This window comes from Aspergillus nidulans, chromosome VII (genome assembly GCF_000011425.1).
Source record: "Aspergillus nidulans FGSC A4 chromosome VII".
Classification (NCBI taxonomy): Eukaryota; Fungi; Ascomycota; class Eurotiomycetes; order Eurotiales; family Aspergillaceae; genus Aspergillus; species Aspergillus nidulans.
In genome coordinates this window covers 2,110,840-2,133,436 of record NC_066263.1, presented here as the reverse complement: position 1 = coordinate 2,133,436, position 22,597 = coordinate 2,110,840, and the positions used below count along the sequence as shown (strand labels likewise).

Below are 22,597 nucleotides of genomic sequence, written 5' to 3'. Positions count from 1 at the left end.
AGTAGAAGTGAAACCTAATGTGGCTACTTCCAGGATATGTTTGGCTTTGAACTTGTCAAAAATAATGTTTTAAACCTATTACAAAGCGCTTCAGTAATTCATGCTGGTATATCACAGTTTTTCTCCAAGATAAAAGTTACTCAGAATCACTGGGCCTTCCTTGGATCCTTGAAGTGCCTCTTCAAGGGCTGCCAGCTATGTTCGTTATACTCCTCCTGCACCTTCTGGCATGTCTTAAGACCCCACTCCGACACGCCAACCATGAGGGAGCTATGCAAAGTTAGTATTTCGAACTTGGAAAAAAGACAGGTTGACCTACCTTTCAAACATGAAAGCCATGCTGCCATCCCCAATCTTCGTAGGTTTCAGGTCCGCGTTGCTTGCTCCCTCGAATGCATGCATGTCCGGCCCATGTGCACTCATGATGTTGTGCAGACTCGCGCCAGCAGGTTGGAAGCCGCCACCAGTCTTCGCATCATAGTTTCCGGTGATCAAACCCATGAATTCTGACATAGTATTGCGGTGATACCAGGGAGGCCGGAAAGTTTTCTCCGCAACCAACCAGCGCGGCGGAAAAATAACAAAGTCAGCAATAGCAGTGCCCACATGATCGGACGGGCCGGTGAGCACCGTGTAGATGGAGGGGTCAGGGTGGTCGAATGATACGGAGCCCATGGTGTTGAAGCGGCCAAGGTCATATTTGTAGGGGTAGTAGTTGCCATGCCATGCGACAATGTCAAAAGGGGTGTGATCCTGGCGCGCGGAGAAGAGGTGGTTGTTGAACTTGCTGTACAGTCGGTATTCCGTCGGTCCTTCCTCGTCGTCAAAGGCAGCCACTGGTGCTTGAAAGTCTCGTGCATTCGCAAGACCGTTGGATCCAATAGGTCCTAATTCGGGTAGCTGATAGTGGCCCTGGTAGAGCTCGCAAATGTAGCCTCTCACAGGACCGTCGGGTAGGGTAACACGGTATCTTATTCCGTAAGCTCATGATCTCAAATATGGTTTGTCAGCGCGTAGTACAAACCTTACACCACGAGGAATCACGCAAATCTCGTTCGGCCGAACCAGCAAGCGGCCAAGCTCAGTCTGAATATCGAGCACGCCATGCTGTGCTACGATCAGGAAGTCGCCATCCGCGGAGTAGAAAGCTTCCTTTCCCATATCTTTCCCCGCCGCATACAGCAAGATGCCCAGGCCTTGTTTTACGGTAGGGTCTCCAGAACCAGCCACAAGGTGCAACCCATGAACCCAGTCGACGGTCTCGTCCAGATCGAATGGATCCCACCGTAGCTGGTTGGGGATATGCTGAAGCTTTTTGGCATCTGAGAGCGTGTGGTAAGAGCTCGCATCCTCTTCAACGAAGTTCTCGTGCGCTGCGGCGGGAAGGATACGGTAGACCCAAGTCTGTTTGTTCTCGTGCCGGGGAGCAGTGAAAGCGGTCCCAGAGAGCTTTTCGGCATATAAGCCGTAAGGAGCTTTCTGGGGAGAGTTGTGCCCTACGGGGAGGGCGCCTTCGATGGCTTCAGATCTAAGTCAAGTTAGCTCAGTAGCATCGATTCAGTACCCACTAGCATACTCATGGTAAGAATCGAACCCATTCTGATAGGTGTAAGGATCTTTGAAGGAGAACTCGGTGACTGGCATGTTGATAGTGTATGGTTTGTCACGTTGGATATCGGGTGCTGCTGCAGGGACAGTGAGGACTCGGCCTATATACTTAGCTAGCACATAGGCAGAAGAAATGTGACAGAACTCCAGATCAACCCATGACTTCCCAGAAAGCTGAATTCCCGCAATCCGCCCGGCCAGCGGCGACCTTCACTTCAGGGCGACAAAGAGGGGCTGCGGAAAGTCGGGATCACACTGGGGAAACACAACAGCCGGTGATAAGCGGGTGCGGCTTCATTCCGCGGTGCTGCAGCTCCTCGTACGGAATCCTTCCTGCCCCGTTCTATGTCGACATCTCTCTCAGCAGCGTTTTATCTGTTATTTGGTCTTCGTTGTCTCCTGAATCATTCATCTACCATTCTCTCCTAATTTTTGCTAGCTCCCGTCACAATGGCTTCGTGGTTACAAATCCCCAAGAACTCGCCTTTCTCGCTGGCAAACATCCCATTCGGTATCATTTCATCATCGAAGCTCTCGTCGCGAGTTCCCGCTATTGCGATCGGAGATTATGCCTTAGACTTGAGCAAATTTGCCTCGTCTGGCGGTTTCTCCCAGCTTCCCGTCATCCAGCCTCATCTGAATGTCTTCAACCAATCCACCCTGAACGCGTTCGCAGCTCTTGGTCGACCAGTGCACCGACAAGTCCGTGAATACATTCAGAAGGTCTTCAGCACAGAGACGCCTTTTCCTCAAATCCTCAGAGACAATGCAGCGCTCCAGAAAGAGGCCCTCCTGCCGCTGTCTGAGGTTACAAACCATCTCCCCATGCAGATCGGCGATTACACAGATTTCTACGCCGGCCTTAACCATGCTTACAACGTTGGAGTCCTCTTCAGGGGACCCGACAATGCCCTACAGCCAAATTATAAACATCTCCCCGTGGCTTACCATGGCCGTGCCTCGTCTGTGGTCACCTCCGGCACGCCTCTCCACCGTCCACAGGGCCAGATCTTGACGAATCCCGCGGCAAACCCTAAATTACCCACCTTCTCTCCTTGCAAGAAGCTCGATATCGAACTGGAGTTAGCGTTTTTCGTCTCAACTCCCAATGATCTAGGGCATCCGGTTCATATCGACAAAGCCGAAGACCATATCTTCGGAGTGGTGCTTATGAACGACTGGTCTGCCCGTGACATCCAGGCATGGGAGTACGTTCCTCTTGGTCCCTTTAACGCAAAGAACTTTGGCACAACGATCACCCCCTGGGTTGTCCTGATTGATGCTCTCGAGCCCTTCCGCACCGTCGGTCTAGAACCCGGAAACAGGGAGTCTCTCCTACCGTATCTGCGGGAGAAGCGGGCTGACACTGCCTATGATATCCCGCTGGAGGTCGAAGTCACCAATGCAGGCGGCGAGCCTACTGTTATCTCCCACAGCAATGCAAAGAACCTCCTGTACTCTTTCCCTCAGATGCTGGCCCACCACACCATAACGGGCTGCAACCTGAACACCGGTGATCTCCTCGGCAGTGGTACGATCTCTGGCAAGGAGAATCAGACCGAAGGCAGTTTCCTCGAGCAAACCAATGGAAAGAATCCTATCAAGCTCGCAGATGGCTCCGAGCGCTTGTTCTTAGAGGACGGTGACACTGTTATTCTGCGTGGTATGGCGGGAACTGAAGGCAACTATGTAGGGTTTGGCGATTGTGCCGGAACAATTTTGCCGCCTGTGCAGCTGGATCTGTGATTCGCATGCAATAGTTAAAATAAAATGAGATATTTCAAGCTTGATGGCAATGCTAGGTTTTTTTTTACCCCAGAGCTGAGTAGTTATATTTGGCAACACTTTCAGGCAAAAATTGGCGGCTTCTGGGGACATTACTGCGCTCCTTTTTCACTAAGAATATAGATTAGTAGTAATTTGAAATATTTCAGCAAGCGGGTTCCGTGGCGCAATTGGTTAGCGCGTGGTGCTAATAACGCCAAGGCTGAGGGTTCGATCCCCTCCGGGACCATACTTTTTTTTGACTTTTTTATTTGCTACTCGGGTCTTCTTTGGAGATGCTTTGCAGGTCATTTACATTACTCTTATTTAGCGCAAGGGTACGCAGAGACTCCTGTCCGAACTTGTCGATAACCTTTTACTCTCGCAGTAAACCCCGTCCATCATTCAAGACCGGTCTGTATAACATTTTCGTTCCGACAATGGAACATCGGTCGCCAAGCAGCAGATTCAACACCTGAATTCCGTTGGTGTATCCTGCTGGGTTCTCCAATGCCCCTCCTTAACTGCATTCTCCTTCTCCAGGGCCTCCGCAACCCTTTTAATTGTAGGATACTGTCCCAGATTTACCCCCGCTCTCTCTGCGCCCCAAACAGCGGGGATCAAACAAACATCCGCCATCGTGATTGTATCGCCAACACTGAATACTCCAGCAGAGTCTCTAGCAATAGCCTCATACGCCGCAAACCCAGCTTCAATGAGATCCTTTGACCAGGCGGCCCGGTCGACGCCGAATGGTGCAACGCGCTGAAGAATCCGTAGGTTCGTGACTGGCTGAATGTCGCAGGCTATAATTGATGCTAGAGACCTCACGAGCGCGCGTTGTTGCGGGTTAGAAATAGGTGGAAGGAGTGGGTTGGGATTGTCGGGGAATGCTTCATCCAGGTATTCGAGCGCTGCGAGGGACTGGGTTATTGTTATTGGAGACTGGCTCCGGTCTACATGCTCGATGATGAGCGTGGGAACGGTGGCCGATGGGTTTACGGCCGTGTTTTTTGTGCTCGACTGCTCGCCCTTCAGCAGGTTGATAGGGACTGAGGTATAGGAGATTGACCTAAGGGCGAGGGCGATACGAAGGCGCGCGGAGCACGAGGAGCGAAAGTAGGTGTAGAGTGTCACTCTGAGGTCTGAATTTGTAGACATCTTGACCGGTGCGGTGTCCCTTTAAGTAGATATTGCAGTCTTGACTAGGGTTTGTTGCTTGGAAACGGTTTGAGTCTGCTAGAGGGAAAAGGTGGTGCGTTGGAAGTGTTCATCGATGCAGTTCTCTATCTAGAGGATAAACTCGGAATCGCTCGTATTCAAGGCTCTGGCCAAGGGTATCCACGGCGATTTCCTATTCATTCCTAGTTTCGCTACGTGATTCTTTTTGCGGCGAGCACGTTCGAAAAATGATAGATGCGGGGTGGCGGAAGGGATTCCGCGATGGAATATCCGCTGCTGGACGCGCAAATTCCCGCGGATTTCCGTGACTTCGTCACTCCTATGACACTTTTGTTCGGAGTACCGTACGAAGGTAGGGTAGCAATCCCAGTTCATGTGCTTACCGAACTTAAAGGAGTATATTCATGACGGCGTATTGTACGAGAAATTCCCATTGGTAACAGGTGACTAGGTCGCTTGAAGTGCATGCAATAGACATTGCAAGAACTTCCCTAATCGAGCCTGGAGAGCAGTCCATGATTCTATTTCTAACCCATTCAGAAAAGGTTACTCTTTAAGATGCGCCTAGCACCGGGGAAGTACGAGGAAATTTTGTACAAAAAGACTGCTGCCGGTCAGTCTCCCGGAGTACAAGCCCTGTGTCCAGTTTGTGGACTATTGTCCCGGGTACCTGGTTCTGAGCCACACCAACCCTGCCTTCCTACATTGGCGATACGTCGGCTCACACGGAGCAATCCTGTTTGCCCGTGAAGTATCCCAAGGAGTGCAAAGCATGTATGGGGCTCCCAAAGGTGAGTTGAGACTTGCCTCTTGGTGCCTGAGATGGCGCATTCCCGTCGCAGATGCTCATTGAACAGCCGTCAAACAACCAGTACATTCTGTAACTTCGAAGAAGAAAACCGGCGACATGCCCATACGCTGGCCATTCGTCCATCCCAAGGTCAAGAATGTCGAACTAGGTGCACTCACCGTTTCTGCCGCCGGACTAGGAAGTAGGGCCAGGCTTGGTTGTCCAGAGCTGCAAGCTAATCGTTGCGAAGTCTGGCCCCTGTACCCTTTTTTCTTGATGCACTACAATGGCTGTCATCCATCGGTCACCGCATCAGCCGGGTAAACCATAGGGTATCTCTAGTTGGAGATAATTTGCCGTGCATATTCATGGTCATGACTTCGTATCACACAGAAAACGCTAAATCATCTTGCCTGTCACGATTCTGCTTCTCGTCAGGCTGTCATTTCCGTCCACCGTGACGGTTTGCCTAGCATTGCCACCACTGTGTTATCAAAATAACTTCGTGCTCCACTTAAACTCGCCATCCATGCCCCAATTGCGTCCTGCAGGGGTGAGTAAGTCGATTCCATCGTCAGGATAATCCGCGGTGTTGATTTTGCGGAATACCACCTCCGCGCGGTCTGCCTCCTGTTGAAGCGCGCTCGTGTCGAATACAGCATCAGCCTCGTCGAAATTGGCCTCGATAGAGAGTTCACGCAGTCGTGGGAAGCGGGAGCGATGCTGAAGCATTCCGCAGCAGTCCTTTAAGAGGAATTCCAGCTGTTGCGGAGTGCTGAAGCCTGTGATGCGTAAGATTTCGAGCGATTCCGGCAGCCGATCGTGAAGAGGAACATTTATCGGTTCCTGTTCGTCTTCCGAACCGTACGTCTTCGAAAACTCATAACTATCGAAATCCTCCGGATCGTGAATGAGGTAACCAGCGGCAACGTTTATATTGGCGAGTACAGAGAATTGAGAGAAATCCAGCGGATGTATCTCGCCTTCCTGATGGATGTAGAGCCCCGGCTCGAAATGTAAAGCGATATTTTCCAGTGTTTTTCGAAGTGGGCGAAGTGCCTTGGAGAGTGAAGCCCCAGAAAGCTTCACATGAACCCGGGGGTCCCAATCACGATGGAAGATGAATGTTTTGACCATGCGACAGGATCTGAGAATGGTTCGCAGACTCTGCATATCGACGTTGCAGTAACGGAGCTCGAGGTGCGTTATCGACGAAGTCGTTTTGCCGCTTCGTAGACCCTTTGCCTGAATATCAACTCCCGCAACTCCACCATCCCACCTGATGGGCCCCCAATTGCTGCCAAAAAAGTGGGTCAGTGAAGGCATCTGAAGAAGGGGTAGTATTTCAGAGGAGTTGCCGCAGGGGGTCTCGGAGTTGACTTTCAGATGGGTCAAGTTCCGCAGGACAAAAGGCGAGGGCGAGCGCGACGATTCTACCTTTCCCATATCAGCCTGAGGCAACAGGTGCCAGATGTACATTGGATCCAGAGACCAGTTGGACTCTAATTTTTCCAGAGAAGGGAGGAACACAAATAAAAGCGCGATAAGAGAGTCCAAGCTCGGCGCAACCTCCTGCAGCTCCGCGCACCACTTGTGTTTGAGTTTATCCGATAACGGGAGGCGCCGAACGACGGTCACGAGCTTGAACATGTCGAGTCTATCGGGGCGACCGAGGATGTCACCTCTCATCATCCGGGCTACTAGCTCTTTGCGGCGGCGGGAAAGGGATTGGTGCGGGACCCAGGAGAGTTCGTTCAGGTCGAGCGATCGGACGCACTGCGCGAGGTAGGGGCTGGAAAATACCGACATGATAAATCGCCGGACCTTGTGAGAGAGACGGTGTCAGCAAGCAGACCTCCAAAGAGAGGGGCGGGTCGCGGTACCTTGCGCGACTCATCGCCGTCAACAAGACTTAGCGTAACGTGCGAATAGAGGATCGGGGTCGTGATGCGGTGAAACCTCTTGTTGAGGGTGGCGAGGAGAACCAGGGTGTGCGAGTCCCGACCAAAGTAGGTGATGAAGATATGCCACAGAAGCTCCTCAGGCAGGTCCGCAAACAACATGCTCTTGCTGGGGGGCGGCGAGTAGGCAACCCAGCCCGCTGATAATGACGGCTAAAGCGGCGCTCTCTAGGTCGCGTCTTGCGAGAGAAAGGTGTTTCCCGGGAGGCTAGAGAAGTAGTGGCAACGGATGGCCTGATAAATAGCTTAGGTTGAGCTCTGATCTAAGGCGTTCGTCGAGCGAATTGTGCCAGGGCAGCGACTTTTCTCCCGATCGCACTCCGTCGCGGCCGAGAGTGCACAGCAGATCACCGCAGGTTGAACCAGAGTCTAGTTCCTCAACGCGGCCACTGCCCACTTTTCGGCCTTTCCAGTCATTTTCTAGTGTCGGCTTTATTAACCGTCCAATGAATCAACCCCTCTTCGGCCGAGCTGGGTCTCATGTGGTGGCATTTTGGCTCTACAGTTTGTCTCTTCACTCTTTGAAGAAGCAATCTGGACCCGGGGGATTCCCTGGCCCGTGTCTAGACTACGCATCGTCTTTGTTAGCATGCTGCATGGGTGAAATTCAACCCTGCAGCCAATATCTAGGTCGCGCGGGTCCCGGATTTCTTGTTTGGTCGACCTAGAAACAAGAAAAGGGGAAACGGGATCAAGTTAGGTGCCTGTAGTGGTACCATTTGTCTTCCTCGGAATTATCCTCCGGTCTCCAGGGCTCCGCTTCTCGTCCACGGTTCCGAGGCCTTTAGGATTATTATCTTGGGCGCAGATCTAAGCCACAATCTGCCAGGTGGGGTGTACTAGCTGTATATAGTTAGTGATATCTGCAGCGGGGAGAGAGGGTCGAGACTTTGTAGACCTAACAAGTAGGGGACAGCCCTGCACTATCAGGCACATTATGCACATATCTGCCAATGTTTTGCTGCATTCCAGACGCTGTGTCTAATTAGTTGTCTCTGGCTTATATGTAGTGCGAAAGGAGTCGATCTGAATAGGATCGTTGTGGGTAATTTTTCGACCCTCGGTGTTAAGGGACGTATTTAGATGGATCTTCCTATCTAGACGTGCCGTACGTACAAGAAGGAATCGCTAAAGAAGAAATGAGAAAGAAGGATTGTTGTTGCAAGGAAGTCTTGTAGGTGGCTCACCGCCTTCAGGACAGCGCAGGCCTTGGCCGAGTCACTAAGGTCTAAGGTCCTTGTATAGGCAAAGGACCCATAACACTCGGGTGCTCCAGCCAGCACGCAATCATTATAAATATATATTGGTGACGGTATAAGGGTTCGTGAGCATACCCTACCGCCAGTGACGATGCACCAATACTTACAACACCAGACATAGCATAGTTAGTAATTAATTATGATAGCCCATTACTATACTGGTACATATGCCAAATGATGCATCGTGAATACAATGTCCAAAGGCACGTGATTCGTGAGCACCAGTGGTGAACTTTCTTATATATTTTTTTAATAATTCATATTTCAACAAATTGGCAAGGTGGCCGAGCGGTCTAAGGCGCGCGGTTAAGGTATCTAATTAGAACCTCCTCTTGATCTATCAAGTTTCCGCGTCATTAATTTGGCGTGGGTTCGAATCCCACCCTTGTCATATTTTTTTTTTTTCTCACGGGTTTTCTAAATCCGACTTCACTCCAATCCCTAAGAGAGAGATTTATATATCCTGTGACCATAGCTCTGCACAATACCGCTAAAACCATTGCGTTGTTCATTCTTTGAATGCAGATTGAAGGAAAACCTGGCCCAGGTCAACTTGGGCTGGCGGATATTTTTCACTTCGGCTAGTCGCGGCTGTTTTATTCCCAACCTCAGGCATTCTTTCACTTTACAACACCCGGTCAGCCAGCCGCTGTCTCGGTTGCATCCGCGTGAGCTGAATCTAGATTGCATGATTATCTTATATACTGAACCAACGGTCATTGGTCGAATTTGATTGTCATGGAAGCCAGAAGGCATTCAAGGCCCGGCAATTCGTCAGAGCGCACGTACCAGCGTACTTACAAGGCTTGTATCCCTTGCCGGCAAAGGAAGGCCAAATGTGACCTGGGCGAACTCCCAGACGGGTCTCCCATCGGCCCACCATGTGCAAAATGTCGGAGAGAGCAGAGAGAATGTGTGTTTAGCGAGACAAGGGCATGGGAGAGGAGGAAAAAGCGAGGTAGGTGCCCGGACAACGATCACCGTATTTTCCATGTTGACAAAATCTACAGCGTCGCAGACGAGCACTCCCTCGCCCGCGAATACTCGCAGAAAATTGTCAAGTAACGTACGATCTCATGATGATGAGGGGCAGGAGATTCGACAGCGCGATCTGACCTCAGGTGACAATGTCGACGGGTACACTGAAAGTAATTTAAGTTCTCACCAACCTACCGCAAAGAACTCCCACACCCGCCAACTGTCAGCATCCACATTGGAAAACTCCATGATGCGCACTGTAGTATCGAGCGGAAATGATGCACTCAATATCCTCTTTGAGGCAGCTGCCCATAGCCAGGAAGCGGACCTGGCCGAGGCGAGAATGGATTCGAGGGACACCAGCCGTGCAGTTAACGCGATGAGCTACGAGAATGCATTCAGTCAAATGCACTCTGCAGTCCCGACCGGAATATTTTCAATGGCAATCCGGCCGGTGGAAATCTCCAATGCGTCAAAAGAGGTACTCACCACTTGGGAAACGTGCCGATTTGTGATGATGGGATGGTTTACCTCCAGAGAAGCCGTTACACTCATTGACCTGTAAGTGCCCTATGTTTAAGTATGTGGTCAGCATAGTGGTTGATCTCTTGCGAGCCAGATTTTACGAGAACATGTCCTCATTGTCCCCAATCCTGACCGACTTCTATGCGGACCACCGAAATCACCGCGAATTGATCACCTGTGATCCCGTCCTGTGCTGCACGATGCTCATGTTATCTTCGAGGTACCATATATTACCGGGGCCAGGTGGCGAGTCAAGAAACTTCTTTATCCATCATCGTCTGTGGCAGCATTGCCAACAGCTAGTTACAAGGCTTATATTTGGGCAAGAACGGACCTCCAACTCAAAACTTCGAAGAATTGGCACAATTGAGGCTCTCCTATTGATGTCGGAGTGGCATCCAAGATCTCTTCACTTTCCCCCAGAAAGCGATGGATGGGATTCTGACCTAGTCATCAAAGCTCCCCAGCCCAGAGATGAGGATGTGTCATCGAAAAACCGGTTCCTGGAGGACATGGTTGAACCGGCGAAGAGATCCGACCAAATGTCATGGATGCTGCTTGGGGCTGCATTGTCCCTCGCCCACGAGCTGGGAATATATGAGGTCAACGAGGACAAGCGGAGCTGGTCCCTCGCGTATGAGGGGTATATCCCTAGCGACCAGATCAAACTTCGACGACAGCGGGTTCAGCGACTGCTCTATGTTTACATCAACCAACTAGCATGGAGAATAGGATGTGTATCTCTTATGCCTCAGAGCTTGAATCATGCCATCTTAAATAGGCAAACATCAAGGAACTTGAAGCACTATAACGACCAATGGCTTGCATTTATGGACTCTTGGATGGACCTCACAAAGCTGGCTAAATCCGTCACAGATGTTTTTTTTCCGTCCGCAGACTTTGCTCGGCAACAGTTACGTAGTGGTCGGTATATTGATATGTTGGACCACTTCCGTCCTCTACTACTAAAATGGGAGGAAGATCATCTCCGGCCGGAAGGTAAGCTACTAGCCATATGATGCATCCACAGAACACTTGTCAGCTAATACATTGCAGTACTCAACAAACGCTTTTATAACGACCTGTTCATCGAGTATCACTTCGTCCGAGCTTACACCCACTCGATCGGTATGCAAGCGGTAGTGGAGCGTGTTCTTGCGGATAGCGACCCGGACGTTGAAATCCGCGCGGCGAGCATTGACCAAGTTGATTATGAATACATCCAAGAAGTCATCGACGGTTGTTGCCAGGTCTTACAGAAAGCAAGTGAGCTGGGCGAAGCCGGGGCTCTGAAGTTTTCCCCAGTCCGTATCTTCCTTCGGATCACGACGTCCTCCATCTTCTTGATGAAGGCATTGAGCATTGGGACCCGCCATGCGAAATTGCGTGAGTCTCTAGATATCATTGAGCGCTGTATACAGGCGCTTAAGTCCAATGCACTGGACGATATTCACTTGAGCACCCGCTACGCTGCCCTGTTGGAAACACATGTGTCGCGCCTACGACGCAATTTGCTCGCCTCTAAGGCTACAAGAAGCACCAATGGGTATACGGTGCGGTCACCATTGGCAGATACCGGCGCAGAAGACAGTACGCCAACAATCGGTGTTCCTGCTGGGCAAATAGTACCCGAACTGGGATCTGTTCCAACATTTCAGAATATGGCTGCTGACGATTGGCTTTCTTTGCCTTTTGATCCTTCTATGGCACCATTTGGGATGAGTGGCGGAGGACAATTCCCAGCTTACGAAGGAGGTGCCTTGAACTTTATCTGGAACTTACCTTCTTGAACGTAAGAGTGTGGTTGAGGGCAGGTGTTGTATAACGGGTGGTTTGACAATGCGGTGGGTTCGTCTAGGATCATCGTTACGAAATCGATAGACCATGGCAAGCGATCTCCGCCACTTCCGGGGCAAGGAAGCTGAATGTTTCGTAGCGGGGCTCGCAATGGCGAAAGTGATATCCCAGCCAAGTCAAGTACAAAACTTTCCGATATCGTCCCCCAATTGACTCGGCCTTCTTTGAGCACATACATCTATGAAGCATCTCCAGCCGCAGGAATACGAAGCGAGTGGCTTGGTTCTGGATTGCGAGATCGAAACTCGCGCATAATAACTTGAGATTGGATATACCCACAAACATGATCAAGGGAATCATCGTGCTAATGATCTACTGGACAATGAAACTCAGCGTGCTCGCCATTATCGTTGACTTGAAGTTTGCTCAAAGTCTTGCGCACGCTATCGAATTGGACGCTCAAGCTATTAAGCCAGTATGCAAGAAGAGACCAAGTCGAAGAGGATCAGCGACTAGCATTGGATGACAACACGATGACCCCAGTTAAGAAGCTATTCGACATTTAATGATGACACCGGCAGTGACTGTTCATATTTCCAGCGGCTCTGTCACAGCCTAAATGATCGCTTCATGAACAGCCAGTGACGGAGTCAGAAAACGATGCAGGACCTTTCATGACATACACGCAGCGACAGGAAGAGACAGCGAGAAGGCTTTAGAGATCCGAAACGTGCAGTGCTTGCTACGTCAGTTTTCCTTTGAATAGGGTCAAAAGTTGGGGATTGCGCCCGTTGTTATTGTCATTGCTGCCTTAAGAGCCTGTTCTTGAAGGTTATTGCGGACAAAATGCTATCTCCGCCAATACCTCTTTACCCTGTTCAGGCGAGATGTCGCAGCATGATATGATGAATTCAAAAATGCTGAAGATGGGTTCTCAACTACCTAGAAGACATATTACGGCAACGCGGACTCCGGCAAGTTCGTACCTTACAAGAGTATTGAAGCGGATGAGCAAGATGCCCTGATTGCGGCTCGATCACATGTGTGATGTATCGAAGTGCCTCCACGACAAAGATGATTGCACTGCAGACACACTGAGCTTCAAGCCACGTTCACTCTGGCGAAGAACATGTGCGGCGACGTTGCTACGCATATAGGGCTTTAGTGGAGTTGAGCACAGGCTGTTACCACATGAGGTATGTTGTCCAGGTTTCTCCAAATAGGTTTCTCCAAATATCTGTTAATCTCAAAGACATGGTCATTAATACCCATGGCAGTTGCAATTGTGGGGCCCAAATTTATCTGCGGTTTATGGAAGACATGTAACTGCTTTCAATTAAAAGAGATGAGATTGTATGCGACCTGATGTAGCCCCAGAAGATCACTTGGAGATTATCGTGCGCAGTGTAGGTATAATCGACGTCTTCGACGGTCGAAGGGCGATGATGTCCATGCATATGTGAGAGGTGTGACGCGGAGCACTGTATGTTTATGCTCCAATGTCAGAAGTGTCTCTGACGCATGTCAACAGTGTCGACGAGGTCTTCGGAAAGACTGGTGCAATGAGCCTTAAGTAGGGTGGACTGGGCTTGGTTGCTGATACTGTTCACGAAAATTTGAGAGAAATATTCATGTTGAATAAAGCGGGCCCTCTGTACCGCAATAAATATAAACCCTGTCGATCGAGTTTGTAAAAGAAGTACTCCGTATAAAGAAAGAATAAAAAAAGAACTAGATCCCTACATGTCCCGAGACCATAACGGATTTCTGGCATTCATGTATGCCAAGGATGCCTGAGGCTTAGGGGAATGCCGGAGTCGCCGCAATCACGTGACAGCCTTGGTCACGTTCAAGGCGAAAAAAAGCCTTCGAAACCAGACGAGCCGTCATTTCTCCATCGGACCCCAGTTTTTAAACCTCCTCAACCATATCGCCTTTTCAGTCCCGCTGCTGATATCTCTCAATTCTCGTGTCTCTTTCAAGAGCTTCTACGATCGACCGGACCTCGCGTTGTCTCTCCTTTCGGCGTTTGTGCAAGCTCGCCTCACCTTGCCCCGAGTGACGTCTCTCTGACCGTGAACCACTTTGAGCTGGACGAAGCTATTCCTCCGCCCTCGTTTCGCTCAATCCTCCAACACTCTTCTCATATATCACATACGCACATAACATGGATCACTCCAGAGATCCCTGCCCTTGGGTTGCCCTGAGCGACTTCGGTGGTGCGTTTTGTATGGGTGTAAGTCTTGACAACCTGAATCCTGCCTGGCTATATGAATTGAGAACTGACAATATGTTTTTGATAGGCCATCGGTGGTGCTGTATGGCATGGTGTCAAGGGATTTCGAAACAGTCCGTACGGTGAGCGACGGATAGGAGCCATCACAGCCATCAAGGCTCGCGCGCCTGTACTTGGTGGTAACTTTGGTGTCTGGGGTGGACTTTTCTCAACATTTGACTGTGCTGTCAAGGGTATTCGGAAGAAGGAGGATCCTTATAATGCTAGTATGTTCTGTCCAGAGTGAAATTCTGTCGGTGAACGCGAATTGATTGTGTCCCAGTCATTGCCGGTTTCTTCACTGGTGGATCGTTGGCTATCCGTGGTGGTTACAAGGCTGCCCGAAACGGTGCCATCATGTGCGCTGTCTTCCTGGCTGTTATCGAGGGTGTCGGCATTGGTTTCCAGAGGATGATGGCCGACCAAACAAAACTAGAGGTAAGCGCTTTCAACCCCGACGTATATTTTTTTCTGCTTCTAATTCTTTACGTCCACAGCTCCCTCCTGCTCCACCCTCCGACAAGGCCGTTGCCTAAGCCACATTGTATTTCTATCCCAACTTCCCCCGAGGCCTATGATTCTTGCGTCCAGCTGTATGCCCATAAACGTTGCTGCTATATTACATTACATCTCATCTCATCTCTTCTCTGGTGTTAGGAACTGGTCATATTATCAGGATGCGTGCATGGTATAGAGGTTTTCTCTTTTATTTTCGAAGCATGCTGGTTATTCCGCTCTTAACTATTGCCAACAAGAACTGGTTTTCACCGGCGATCTTTTTTGGATACACAGCCTTGCTCTTTACCTGATACTTTTTTAGGGGGCGAAAAGAAATCTGTTTTGTCTCTGACGCAGATCCTCGATTGGCGACCGGGGCATGTTATCAATATGTTTTCTAATTTCTTGTACATTACTACTGCCAATACCAGGATTAATGCGATGCTCGGCTTGTTTCTGAATTCTGCGAATTTTGACGGTTATCGTGCGCTATGGGCTAGTCTGCTGTTACCAAGATAAGGCTGATTTGCCGCTAGACATGACAGCATTTCGACGCATCTTCCCCACATCTTCCGACCATCTCATAATCGAGAACGGTCGATTGCTCTTCTACGCGCTAAATCGTTCGTGTCTACCGGACGAACGAATAAACGGTATATAAATGACGCTCAAACCAACTTTCAAGCCGACCCTTATCCTTCATGGAGGCGCAGGCGCCATCCACCGCTCGACGCTCCCACCAGAGCTTTGGGCGAAATACGAAGCGTCCCTCCTCACCTACCTCCGCGCCACAAGGCACTTGTTGGACAATGGTGCCCGCGCTCTTGATGCCGCCATCCATGCGGTCTCGCTCATGGAAGACGACGAGCTGTTCAACTGCGGTCGCGGTAGCGTGTTCACAACTGCGGGAACAATCGAAATGGAAGCTTCAGTTATGGTTACGACGGTGCGAGGCGAGGACGATGTGCCAAATAATAGTGACACCATGAAACGCGGTGCGGGAGTCATCGGTATCAGAAACGTGCGGCATCCTATACAATTAGCTAGGGAAGTTCTTACCCGCACTGGGCAGGATGAGAATGGGGATCCGAAGGGTGGAGATGGAAGCCGAAATGCGAGCATGCATTCGCAGCTCGCGGGGCCGTATATCGAAGAACTAGCTCGTGAGTGGGGTTTGGAGTTCAAGCCGGATGAATGGTTCTGGACCAAAAAGAGATGGGAGGAGCACCGGAGGGGGTTGGAAAAAAGACAGTCGCAGGTTGAATCGGAGCCAGTGCTTGGATACGGCTACCCTAGTCAGGGCACTGTTGGATGTGTCTGCCTTGATCAGTGGGGTGACCTCGCTGTTGCAACGAGTACAGGGGGGTTGACGAACAAGTTGCCTGGTCGGGTGGGTGATACGCCCACTCTCGGAGCAGGATTCTGGGCGGAGACCTGGGAGGTGGAAGTCGGGGATCATTCCTCCTCTTTACCGATGCGTCAGCCTGAAAGGATGCAATATCGACAATCTAGGGCTGAACAAAATCCACTTCTTCGCGCGCGTCAAAAGTCCATGTGGGACATAACCCTGGCAGACTGTTGGCCTGATTTTTACCATTTCTTCAAGGACCGGCCTTCGTTCGAGACGGATCCATATCTGGACACGACGGTTACTCTTGTGAAGCCTTCGCACCTGGACATAAAGTCTAGATGCCTCCAGTACCAGAAAAAAAGACGAGCGGTGGCCGTATCCGGTACGGGGAATGGAGACTCCTTCCTCCGCACCGCTGCCGCTCGCACCGCATGCGCGATGATGCGGTTTTCACACGAGACAGTTAGTCTTGCGGACGCTGTTACGGCCGTTGCGGGAATTAATGGCGAGTTGCAGCGCTCGGCCGGTAGACGGTGGGGCAAGACTGGCGAAGGACAGGGCGGTATCATAGGAATTGAGGCTGAGTTTGATGTTGCGGCAGCGGGATACGGCTTGCGCCGTGGGAAGGTTGTTTTCGATTTCAATTGTGGAGGGATGTTTCGGGCTTGGTTTGAGGAGGGTGTAGACGGAAGTGATATTGAGCATGTTATGGTTTTTAAAGAGCCATATAGATAGTCTCTCAAAGTTGGTCTTATTGTGAATATAGAGCATGTTGCAAGGCACTATTTCCGTAGCTAGGAGCCCTAGAGGTGTTATCAAATTAGACTCAATCCAGTCCTTCATATAGCAGCCAGCGGTAAGTTTCTTGCGGCGTATTGAACCTCAAATCCGCATTCAGCTCATCAATCCTCTCCATATCCTCCTCAAGCACAAAATCACTCTCAACATTCTGCCTGATCTGCCAAGGAATCGTACTCTTCGGGATCACAGAGCGCCCATGATTCACGCTCCAGGCTAATACCACGTGTGCAGGGTTCTTGGAATACATTGCGCCTATTTCGGAGAGGACGGGCTCGTCGAGGAGGCGGCCGAGGTTGGCGCGCCTGTTGCTCCAGTAGACATCGCGGTAGAACGAGTTCATATTACCTATAGGACTGAACTGCTGCGCGTGGATTTCAAGACTTTTGTGCCAGACTGCGAAGAATTTTTGAGAGAGGAACGGGTGGAGTTCCATCTGATGGACTGCTGGGGTCTGCGCCCATCGAACGACATTAGCCCTAACCTCCATCGTATGCCTGGCTGAGTGGGACCAAGAAGAAGCTCACCATTTCAGCATTGATAAGATTCTTAGTCTCATCCCTACTGAAGTTTGAGACTCCGATTGCCCTGGCCTTCCTGGTCCTCTTCATGATCTCCTGCAGTGCTTTCCATGTATCGACGTAGGTCGTCTCTCCCATACGCATGAGTCCATCTTCACCCTTGGGAAAGCGGTCTTTCCCACGCGCAAACGTGCATGGGTGGTGAAGCAGATATAGATCAACCTACTCGGTTTGCAGGTCTCTCAGAGTTTCATATAGTGCAGAATCAACGTCGTCTGGGTGGAAGGAGTTGCATCAGAGTTTTGTGGTGAGGAAGATCTCATCTCGTGGAATCGAGGATCTCTTAATTGCGGTGCCGATGAAAGACTCTGTGTCATAGCTGAAATGGGGATTAGTATTATACCTTGGCATGTAGGAGCAGAAAATAAGAAGGAAATGTAGAAGAGCATACACTCTCGCAATGAGCCTCACACCAGCCTTCAGCGCTTCAAGTACGGCACCCTCTTGTTGCTCTTCATCTTGGAATGTCCTACACCCAATGGCGGGGATCTGGGCACCCGTATTAACGGTAAATGTCTTTCCAGCGTAGTTGCCGATTTGCCTGGAGGGAATAGTGCTACTCTTCCAGAATTTAATGGGTCTGAGCCGGCCTGCTTGGGATATGGGGCGAAGGAAGTGCTGAGTGCTCATTGTCTTGGATCTGTTTTGGGTCTATTCTAAACCCAGAGGTTATGGTGCCAGTCGAGTTCAGAGGGAAGAAGAGAGAAGGGGCTCTAAATATAGCTTCGAAATGGTGCTGTAGGGACCTGTTGAATGTCGAACAAACTGGGCTGACCTAATGGGTTGTCACTTGAACAGATGCAGCTGCAGTTGGCAGGAGTGGATAGCGGTGGCAGGGATGACTTGGAGTTGATTCTAGTTGTGTCTGATAGAGGTCTGCAGTACCCCAACACGAGGGAGTGCACGAAACGGGGGAAGCCCTAGGTTTGGAGAGGGGTAGGGTTAGGTGGTCGATCTATTCGCTCTTACCCCAGCTCCACCTCGGCTTTGACTGATCAGCCAATATGCTTCACCTCGATCCCCAGATTATTTATGGGGAATACGGGCATGACTGAGACCCAGAAGCCAGGGGCCAGGAGCAGGACTGTCCGCCAAGATTATCGCAGTATCTATTTTCAAGATAGTAGTGTTTTGCCTGAACAGAACTATCATCCAGTCCAAAAGATTATCGACATACAAATACTCAGATAACATGTCAGACTCACTACACCAAAACCAGACTCACTGCATTACGTCCTCCCGATGTTCAACAAGCCCATCCTCTTTCTCAGCAGACACATCTTCAGCAGAACCTCGACTGAATTCATTCGTTTGGACCACCTCCTCTTCTTTGATTCTGTACCGTTCTGGCCTCCTGATCACGGAAAACTAAAAGTGGCGGGCTTGTACGGTAGTACTCGTCCATATCTTCAAGCGTCCGTCCTGCGGTCTCTGGATAGAAAAGGTAAATGGTGGGTACCATTGCCGCGTTGAGAACAATCCATATAATATAAAAGCGCCAGCCGAGATTCTGATTTCCGATGGGCGTGAGTCCCCAACCATGAAATTCAATTTCCGATTGGTTGCGGCGCCAATCGCAGCGCCATTCGTTCGCATTGGAGGGAGTTGATCTCGGTAGGATATACTGCAAGGTCGATGTTAGCCGTGGTCTCAGACGGAGGGCATGGAAAGTGAATGGTTGCCACACCAGGGGATGCCTTGCATGGCGATGCCGAAGAAAACGTAGTACAGGGAAAAGAATGCTACAGAGGCCGACGCGACTTGCTGGGCGTTCGGATAACCAGGCATCTCGTTACGCCGGATTAAGGCGGCGATGACAATATAGCAGAGGCACTGTCCGGTTGCGCCAAAAGTCATCGTTTTACGCCGGCCCCATCGCTCAACTAGTCTGATTCCGAGGAAAGACCAAAGAAGGTATTGTACGCTGTTGCAGGCGGCCAGAAGTCGCGCCAGGTTAGGGCTTAATCCAACTGACATTGTCAGGACTGTCGGCATGTAATAAGAGGTAACATTTATGCCTCCAGAATGTGTAGTTTAACCTCGCTATTAGGGAAAGCTGCGTGAACGACTTGCGAATTGTTGCATAGACTGCAGCCCCATTCCCAGAATCAGCCGGCGGATTGTCTTCGTGCCGGATTTGTTGGAGCCTTTGCCTCGCAGAAAATCACCCCAGCTCATCCCGTTAGTGCGTTCGTATTCGTCTGTATACTTTACTGCTTGTGATGAGAGAGAACGAAAGCGTCAGTCATGGGCTTTCCCTCAATGTCAGACAAGATCTTTAGAGCCTCTTTATCTCGTTTATTCATGATGAGCCATCTAGACCACGGAGGTCAGCGTCAAATCTGCAAACAGAAGAGGGCAAAGTTCTTGGTTTGTACCTTGGCGATTCTGGAAGCCATGGAATGACCAAATAGATCATGATGATGATGAAAACGAGCTGGAAGGCTAGTGGAAAGCGCCAGGCAGCAGGGCCGTTAGCAAAAGCGAGACCGTAGATGATCCAGTTAGACATTGAAAAGCCGACGAGTAGCAGGGCGTTCTGTAGAATGACAAGCTTTCCCTTCAACCTGGCTGGGGCGGTCTCAGATTGCCAGACAGATACAGTGGAAGAGTTGATACTATTTCCAATGCCTGAGACGATCCGTCCCACTATTATGTGAGGAACGCTGTAGGATGTAGTTTGAAGTATAGCCCCGATGGTCATAATAGCAATCCCAGGGATAGCTGATCTTTTGCGGCCCAGCTTTCCTCCCGCGTATGTAGCACTCACGGCACCCAAGAAACAGCCCACGTTGTAGATGGCCGTCACCGTACTGAGGACATTCGTCCTTGATGGGCCTTCTAGTTCGTGTACGCGAAGGTAGTCCGGGGAGATCACGACGCCGCCAAAGACTCCCTGGGCATCTGTTAGCCGAGCACCTCTGGCATCGCTATCGATGCCTTACCTGATCATAACCATACAGCGCCATGTTAGCACCGCATCCGACAACCAGAATGTCAACCATCTTCCGTGAAGGGCCTTTGAAGGCTTGAAAGTCTGAAGAACATGGGTTGTCTCTTGAACAACCAAGAGGTAAAACGCAGTGACTCGGCCGTAGGGTACTAGGACATCCTGGTACGGCATATTCAAGATTTATATATAAAAGATGTACTCCACTACAGCCTCAAAGTGGCTCAGTAGATGCGGTCTCCGGATTGAGGGACTTGCCATGCGTTCAATTTTTACCTTACGGGGAATGAAAAGGTGGCATGCTTCTGGTGCCTTCAAGTTACGATGGTACGTAGAGTACCCACATCTACCTATTTTCCCATTCAAGGTAAACACAGCATGAGCTCGAGACGGACAGAAAGTAAGATCGTCCAGCCACCGAAACGAGTAGTGCAGTTTCCGGTCGGTCATTGGACGATCAATGGATTCTCTGTGATGATACCTGAATCATGAAGTGGCACGGCCCTCCAATGATTCGCGGAGGATGACACAAAACGGATTTTAGGATTTTGGTCTTCTCCGTCAAATAGGATCCTGATATTGCGTACTCGAAATGAGCACTGGAAACGGCTAAGTCTTCAGTCACAGGATACACTCGGATAAAGGGTAATGTAGTATCGAAAGGCAGAAGGCAGAGATCCCTCCACCACAACTCTCTTCAAAGAAACTTTCCATAACAAGCACAGACGTGCTGATTTGTGATAATGGACGGCTCCGATCTCCCCTCACAAATGAAAGCGCTAGGCAGGTTGACTCGGACAGACTCGATGCTGAGTGATTAAAGACGTTGACCTGAGACAGAATATTCCGCGCCTAGGAATCCCCGCGTAGTTGACAAGCGTCTGCCTGCCATAAGGGAACACGAGCTGCTGGTACTTTTCTAGCTTAGTCGGAATAAAATCGAATTTGAACTGACGTCCCTGTAGATAAAGGTGAAAGCGCGGCGTCTGCGGGACTGACTTGCATATCCACGAGGGGGAGTTCGGTGCGCAGGTAACAGCCAAAGTACTACTTTCCACTTCCCGAGTAACTTCTGATGTTCCAGGACACGAAACTGTGGGTGTGGCTGCAGCAATCGGTTCGAAAGTGGAAGGGTTCTCCGTAGGAGATCGAGTGGTGGCAGACAACTCGGAGCTATGCGAGAGTGCTTCTACTGTCGCCGAGGAGCTGAGCTTTTCTGCGAGAACTTTATCGCGCACGGGGTTATGGGCGAAGGGGGGTTCGCCGAATATGCCGCCTACCCAGCAAGGAGAGTGTTTCCCATAAAGGTCATCTCGGACGTGGACGCAACCTTGATCGAACCTGCAGTCTGCGCCCCGAAGCCATCCAGCAATTGCGCTAATAGTCATCTCTAAAGAGGCTATTAATGCCATATGCTTTGATAGCGGAGACGATGATGCGCCTGAGAAATGAGACAAACTTCTTGAGGCCAGCCATATAAGCGTCCTCCCCATCTCTTCGAGTCACTGCTGACATCTTCGACTGCCGGGTGGTCCAGATAAACCATCTCAGCGACGGGCGTGGATGAGATTCGAGTAGGCGACATCCGCATATGGGGTAAGGGCCTCGTCGATTGCCATGGGCTTCTTGCGGCTCCTTGATCTGGCCTGAGGTGTTGCTTTCATTTCATGCTTCTGCATCTTCAACATCGAACAGCTAAAGACTGCAGAAGCAATCAAAGGGGGATCACGGCCTAGACTGCTCACCGATGCCGCCGAGAAGCCTCAGGTTCCGCGGCGTATCCATCCCGATTAATGACGCGCCACAGGTTTACGCCGCAGCTGGTATGATGATTCAGTAACGGCTCGTGCTGCCCTCCACAGATTCCGTGGTAAATGCCCTCTGAGTCTCATGCCCATAATCTCTGAACTCATTTTCCTGAATAAATTTTGACGCCTTCGCCTCAGCAGAGAAGAAGGATGGTGGCTTTATTCGCAACCTCAAACTCGACGAGGGGCTCGGAAGCTCCGATCTAGTCGCGGGACTAAAGGTGCTCAGCATTAGTGGTGGCGAGAGCTTCAAGGGGGGGCTTTCCTGTTGGGAAGTGGAACTCGACCAGTAGGTGATGCCATAGACTCTGCTCAACTCTTGTGTGAACTAATAAATCAAGTAAATTGACGGTAAAGAGAAGGAAGAGAGTTGGACTGAAGGAAGCTTGAAAGACAGCAAGATCTCAATCTTGAGAAGAGCTCCCTTAGCACCACCTCTTAACTGGACCCTCCACAGCGGGTACTCGTTCAG

At 50.4% G+C, this 22,597-nt stretch overlaps 11 protein-coding genes across 11 annotated transcripts, besides 1 other annotated feature; 6 read left to right on the top strand and 5 right to left on the bottom strand.

Moving 5' to 3' along the window:
- Window positions 1-22,597: part of a sequence feature (contig 1.29 1..525887(1)) that runs on past both edges of the window.
- Window positions 12-1,668, bottom strand: hmgA (homogentisate 1,2-dioxygenase hmgA). The gene is made up of 4 exons (XM_654409.2): window positions 1,577-1,668; window positions 1,025-1,528; window positions 320-970; window positions 12-270 (listed from the first exon to the last, which is right to left on the bottom strand). Exons 1-4 carry the CDS (start codon window positions 1,642-1,644, stop codon window positions 147-149), a joined length of 1,347 nt encoding a protein of 448 aa, XP_659501.1. The 5' UTR covers window positions 1,645-1,668; the 3' UTR covers window positions 12-146.
- fahA lies at window positions 2,059-3,401 on the top strand (the record flags this gene model as incomplete). Its single annotated transcript, XM_654408.2, has 1 exon — window positions 2,059-3,401. One exon carries the CDS (start codon window positions 2,059-2,061, stop codon window positions 3,352-3,354), a length of 1,296 nt encoding a protein of 431 aa, XP_659500.1. The 3' UTR covers window positions 3,355-3,401.
- Window positions 3,669-4,533, bottom strand: maiA (maleylacetoacetate isomerase maiA; the record flags this gene model as incomplete). Its single annotated transcript, XM_654407.2, has 1 exon — window positions 3,669-4,533. The coding sequence occupies one exon, from the start codon at window positions 4,531-4,533 to the stop codon at window positions 3,841-3,843; it is 693 nt and encodes a 230-aa protein (XP_659499.1). The 3' UTR covers window positions 3,669-3,840.
- ANIA_01894 (uncharacterized protein) lies at window positions 5,837-7,617 on the bottom strand (the record flags this gene model as incomplete). The annotated part of the gene is made up of 2 exons (XM_654406.2): window positions 7,228-7,617; window positions 5,837-7,168 (listed from the first exon to the last, which is right to left on the bottom strand). Exons 1-2 carry the CDS (start codon window positions 7,405-7,407, stop codon window positions 5,837-5,839), a joined length of 1,512 nt encoding a protein of 503 aa, XP_659498.1. The 5' UTR covers window positions 7,408-7,617.
- On the top strand, window positions 9,303-11,857 carry ANIA_01893 (protein silA; the record flags this gene model as incomplete). Its single annotated transcript, XM_050612902.1, has 4 exons — window positions 9,303-9,546; window positions 9,686-10,103; window positions 10,135-11,066; window positions 11,124-11,857. 4 exons carry the CDS (start codon window positions 9,303-9,305, stop codon window positions 11,855-11,857), a joined length of 2,328 nt encoding a protein of 775 aa, XP_050468761.1.
- Window positions 13,056-13,437, top strand: ANIA_11319 (uncharacterized protein; the record flags this gene model as incomplete). Its single annotated transcript, XM_050612901.1, has 3 exons — window positions 13,056-13,060; window positions 13,236-13,347; window positions 13,396-13,437. The coding sequence occupies 3 exons, from the start codon at window positions 13,056-13,058 to the stop codon at window positions 13,435-13,437; spliced, it is 159 nt and encodes a 52-aa protein (XP_050468760.1).
- Window positions 13,771-15,067, top strand: ANIA_01892 (protein transporter TIM17). Its single transcript, XM_654404.2, has 4 exons — window positions 13,771-14,100; window positions 14,168-14,366; window positions 14,423-14,577; window positions 14,637-15,067. Exons 1-4 carry the CDS (start codon window positions 14,032-14,034, stop codon window positions 14,673-14,675), a joined length of 462 nt encoding a protein of 153 aa, XP_659496.1. The 5' UTR covers window positions 13,771-14,031; the 3' UTR covers window positions 14,676-15,067.
- On the top strand, window positions 15,299-16,723 carry ANIA_01891 (isoaspartyl peptidase/L-asparaginase; the record flags this gene model as incomplete). The annotated part of the gene is made up of 1 exon (XM_654403.1): window positions 15,299-16,723. One exon carries the CDS (start codon window positions 15,299-15,301, stop codon window positions 16,721-16,723), a length of 1,425 nt encoding a protein of 474 aa, XP_659495.1.
- Window positions 16,815-17,997, bottom strand: ANIA_01890 (uncharacterized protein; the record flags this gene model as incomplete). Its single annotated transcript, XM_654402.1, has 3 exons — window positions 16,815-17,134; window positions 17,271-17,529; window positions 17,779-17,997. 3 exons carry the CDS (start codon window positions 17,995-17,997, stop codon window positions 16,815-16,817), a joined length of 798 nt encoding a protein of 265 aa, XP_659494.1.
- ANIA_01889 (uncharacterized protein) lies at window positions 19,578-20,336 on the bottom strand (the record flags this gene model as incomplete). The annotated part of the gene is made up of 3 exons (XM_654401.1): window positions 19,578-19,683; window positions 19,746-20,263; window positions 20,313-20,336. The coding sequence occupies 3 exons, from the start codon at window positions 20,334-20,336 to the stop codon at window positions 19,578-19,580; spliced, it is 648 nt and encodes a 215-aa protein (XP_659493.1).
- Window positions 22,065-22,418, top strand: ANIA_11318 (uncharacterized protein; the record flags this gene model as incomplete). The annotated part of the gene is made up of 2 exons (XM_050612899.1): window positions 22,065-22,140; window positions 22,267-22,418. 2 exons carry the CDS (start codon window positions 22,065-22,067, stop codon window positions 22,416-22,418), a joined length of 228 nt encoding a protein of 75 aa, XP_050468759.1.

Excerpts from the sequence above, each read along its gene's own strand:
- hmgA (XM_654409.2), bottom strand. The coding sequence starts at position 1,644 with ATGCCAGTCACCGAGTTCTCCTTCAAAGATCCTTACACCTATCAGAAT. Across the intron at positions 1,529-1,576 it reads GGGTTCGATTCTTACCATGA|ATCTGAAGCCATCGAAGGCG; the intron begins GTATGCTAGTGG and ends AACTTGACTTAG. Across the intron at positions 971-1,024 it reads GTGATTCCTCGTGGTGTAAG|ATACCGTGTTACCCTACCCG; the intron begins GTTTGTACTACG and ends TTACGGAATAAG.
- ANIA_01892 (XM_654404.2), top strand. The coding sequence starts at position 14,032 with ATGGATCACTCCAGAGATCCCTGCCCTTGGGTTGCCCTGAGCGACTTC. Across the intron at positions 14,101-14,167 it reads GTGGTGCGTTTTGTATGGGT|GCCATCGGTGGTGCTGTATG; the intron begins GTAAGTCTTGAC and ends TGTTTTTGATAG. Across the intron at positions 14,578-14,636 it reads CCGACCAAACAAAACTAGAG|CTCCCTCCTGCTCCACCCTC; the intron begins GTAAGCGCTTTC and ends TTACGTCCACAG.